The 3,904-nt window shown below is 59.8% G+C and overlaps 1 protein-coding gene across 1 annotated transcript; it reads left to right on the forward strand.

Annotated features, from left to right (window-relative positions):
* The first annotated feature begins 342 nt into the window (after positions 1-342).
* FZD1 (frizzled class receptor 1) lies at positions 343-2,636 on the forward strand. The gene has a single exon (XM_055307562.1). The coding sequence runs from the start codon at positions 343-345 to the stop codon at positions 2,314-2,316; it is 1,974 nt and encodes a 657-aa protein (XP_055163537.1). The 3' UTR covers positions 2,317-2,636.
* The last annotated feature ends 1,268 nt before the right edge of the window (positions 2,637-3,904 follow it).

Genomic DNA, 3,904 nt, shown 5'->3' on the forward strand with positions numbered 1-3,904 from the left:
GCTGGGCTGCGGAGAGTTGCGCGCTCCACGGGGCCGCGGCCACTAGCGCTGCGCCGCCAGCCGGGAACCCGCAAAGCCAAGGGCCAGGAAGGCGGGACGCGACCCCGGCGCGCCGGAGCCGCCCGGGCTCTCCCCGCCGCCCACGCTTCATGAATCGCAAGTTTCCGCGGCGGCGGCGGCTGCGGGACGCGGAGCGGGAGCCGGGGGAGCGGGCGGAGCGCGGCTTGGGCTCGACGGAGGGCACCGGCGCGGAGGAGATCTCCCCGGCCGCTGCGGGAGCCGCCGCCGGCTGCGCCACTGCCAGCCCCAGCCGAGCGGCGCCGAGGACGGAGCCGAGAAAGTATGGCTGAAGAGGAGGCGCCTAAGAAGTCCCGGGCCGCCGGCGGCCGCGCGAGCTGGGAACTTTGCGCGGGGGCGCTCCCGGCTGGACCCGTGGCGGAGGGGAGCGGGGACGCGGGCAGCCGTCGCCGCCGCCGCCCCCGCCCCCGAGCTGACTCTGGACGCTGGGCGCGCCGGCTGCTGCTACTGCTTTGGCTGCTGGAGGCTCCGCTGCTGCCGGGGGTCCGGGGGCAGGCGGTGGGCCAGGGGCCGGGCCAGGGGCCCGGGCCGGGGCAGCAGCCCCCGCCGCCGCCGCCGCCGCCGCCGCCTCAGCAGCAGCAGAGCGGGCAGCAGTACAACGGCGAGAGGGGCATCTCCATCCCGGACCACGGCTACTGCCAGCCCATCTCCATCCCGCTGTGCACGGACATCGCGTACAACCAGACCATCATGCCCAACCTTTTGGGCCACACCAACCAAGAGGACGCGGGCCTCGAGGTGCACCAGTTCTACCCCTTGGTGAAGGTGCAGTGTTCGGCGGAGCTCAAGTTCTTCCTGTGCTCCATGTACGCGCCCGTGTGCACCGTGCTGGAGCAGGCGCTGCCGCCCTGCCGCTCTCTGTGCGAGCGCGCGCGCCAGGGCTGCGAGGCGCTCATGAACAAGTTCGGCTTCCAGTGGCCGGACACGCTCAAGTGCGAGAAGTTCCCGGTGCACGGCGCCGGCGAGCTGTGCGTGGGCCAGAACACGTCGGACAAGGGCACGCCGACGCCCTCCTTGCTGCCGGAGTTCTGGACCAGCAACCCTCAGCACGGCGGCGGGGGGCACCGTGGCGGCGGCTTTCCGGGGGGCGCGGGCGCGTCGGAGCGGGGCAAGTTCTCGTGCCCGCGCGCCCTCAAGGTGCCCTCCTACCTCAACTACCACTTCCTGGGGGAGAAGGACTGCGGCGCGCCGTGTGAGCCGACCAAGGTGTACGGGCTCATGTACTTTGGGCCCGAGGAACTGCGCTTCTCGCGCACCTGGATCGGCATCTGGTCAGTGCTGTGCTGCGCCTCCACGCTCTTCACGGTGCTCACCTACCTGGTGGACATGCGGCGCTTCAGCTACCCGGAGCGGCCCATCATCTTCCTGTCGGGCTGCTACACGGCGGTGGCCGTGGCCTACATCGCCGGCTTCCTGCTGGAGGACCGTGTGGTGTGTAACGACAAGTTCTCCGAGGACGGGGCGCGCACAGTGGCGCAGGGCACCAAGAAGGAGGGCTGCACCATCCTCTTCATGATGCTCTACTTCTTTAGCATGGCCAGCTCCATCTGGTGGGTGATTCTGTCGCTCACCTGGTTCCTGGCAGCCGGCATGAAGTGGGGTCACGAAGCCATCGAGGCTAACTCGCAGTATTTCCACCTGGCTGCTTGGGCCGTGCCAGCCATCAAGACCATCACCATCCTGGCGCTGGGCCAGGTGGACGGCGACGTGCTGAGCGGGGTGTGCTTCGTGGGGCTCAATAACGTGGACGCGCTGCGCGGCTTCGTGCTGGCGCCGCTCTTCGTGTACCTGTTCATCGGCACGTCCTTCCTGCTGGCCGGCTTCGTGTCCCTCTTCCGCATTCGCACCATCATGAAGCACGACGGCACCAAGACCGAGAAGCTGGAGAAGCTCATGGTGCGCATCGGCGTTTTCAGCGTGCTCTACACCGTGCCCGCCACTATCGTCATCGCCTGTTACTTCTACGAGCAGGCCTTCCGGGACCAGTGGGAGCGCAGCTGGGTGGCCCAGAGCTGCAAGAGCTATGCCATCCCCTGCCCCCACCTCCAGGCGGGCGGAGGCGCCCCGCCCCACCCGCCCATGAGCCCAGACTTCACAGTCTTCATGATCAAGTACCTTATGACCCTGATCGTGGGCATCACGTCAGGCTTCTGGATCTGGTCCGGCAAGACCCTCAACTCCTGGAGGAAGTTCTATACCAGGCTTACCAACAGCAAACAGGGAGAGACCACCGTCTGAGACCCCCGGGGGCTCAGCCCATTCCCAGCCATCCGCTTCGTCCCGGCCACCCCCAAAAAGCTGGCCCCGTGGAAACCTTGCCAAACCTGGCTACTCAAGGCTTCCTCACTAGCCGTTCGCTTTTCGCAGGCTCCTTTTAACAGCGCAGCTCCTGCAAAAGCTTCCGTCCCCGGGGGGCAAACGGACTGGAGGGCCCGACGGCCACAGGGGGGACAGAGAGACGCCTCTCTCGTTCTCACACTCTGCTACCTGGACTGTGTGCTTTTATGATTGTAAATAGCCTGTGTAAGATTTTTGTAAGTATATTTGTATTTAAATGACGACCGATCACGCGTTTTTCTTTTTCTTCCTCTTCTTTTTTCTTTCCTTTTTTCGGTTTTGTTTAAATTTTAATTATTTAGGGCCGTTTAACCATCTGAGGCTTTTCCTTCTTTCTCTTTTCAAAGTACTGCGGAGATAAAACCGGAGCTCGCGGTGCTCCCGCTAGTTCTGGCATGCCCCTCCCTGCGGGCGGTGGGGTGCCTCTGGGGCCGGGCGGCCCAAGTCGCTCGCCTCCTCCTCTTTCTACTCCCACCACCCCCACCTTTCCCTTCAGTGCTTGGGGTCAGGACTCTTTAGTTAACAGAGCTCCACAGAGTTTCCAAAACCGGGGGTAGGCCCCTGCCCATCCCAGGCGTGCCCTTGAGGAGCAGGAGGTCCCAGGTTGTGAAGGCCTTGTCCCTTTGACTATCCGAAACTGAATTTTTCTCGGTCGAGAACCTTAACCCTTAGCTTCTAGGAGGCCCACAGATACAGGCTGTGGCAGTCCCAGCCTCCTTCCACACCAGCTTCCAACGCCCAGGCACTCCCTCCTTCCACCTAAGTTGCTTAGAGGTTGAGTGGGATAACCAGTGCCAAACTTTTTCAAGTCTAATTTTTGGTGGATGAGCTCCTTTCATTCTCTAGTGTCTAAAACCTGGTATGGGTTTGGCCAGCGTCATGGAAAGATGTGGTTGCTGAGATTTGGGAAGAGGCATGAAGCTTTGTGTGGTTTGGGAGAGACTGAAGATGGGGATTATAAAATGTTAATTCTAATTGCATACGGATGCCTGGCAAACTGCCTATAGCACTGAGACAGCCCACATTTCAGTTTTACCTTTCTGTAAAAAAAAAAAAAAAAAAAGAAACAGTAGGTCACCTGGAAAGCTTTGTTAAGGAGTTGATCGCTGCTTTCCTTACCAGGACAGCAGACCGTTGATAAGCTGAATAGAAAAACTTGAAGGAGACTTCAGTGTAATGGACTTTCTCAAAATGAAGTGCTCCTTTCTTATTTTTAATCAAATAATAATTAGACATATATCAGAAACTTTAAAATGTTAACAGTGGCACACTTTCAGCATAAGGTGATGATGATTATTCAGCAATACATTCTGAGGGAGGAATAATCCACATCATTAAAAACAACCTTGTAAGATTCCAGGAGGTAAAGAAGTGGAATAATTGATGGAGTTAGCTCCTGAAATAAACGAAATATGGGCATGCATGGTTAAGGGAAAGTGTGCAGTTTTCCTGCATTGAATCCTGTGTGCTCTTTTTTGGATTTACAGAA

Source organism: Nyctereutes procyonoides, unplaced genomic scaffold, assembly GCF_905146905.1.
Source record: "Nyctereutes procyonoides isolate TBG_1078 unplaced genomic scaffold, NYPRO_anot_genome, whole genome shotgun sequence".
Classification (NCBI taxonomy): domain Eukaryota; kingdom Metazoa; phylum Chordata; class Mammalia; order Carnivora; family Canidae; genus Nyctereutes; species Nyctereutes procyonoides.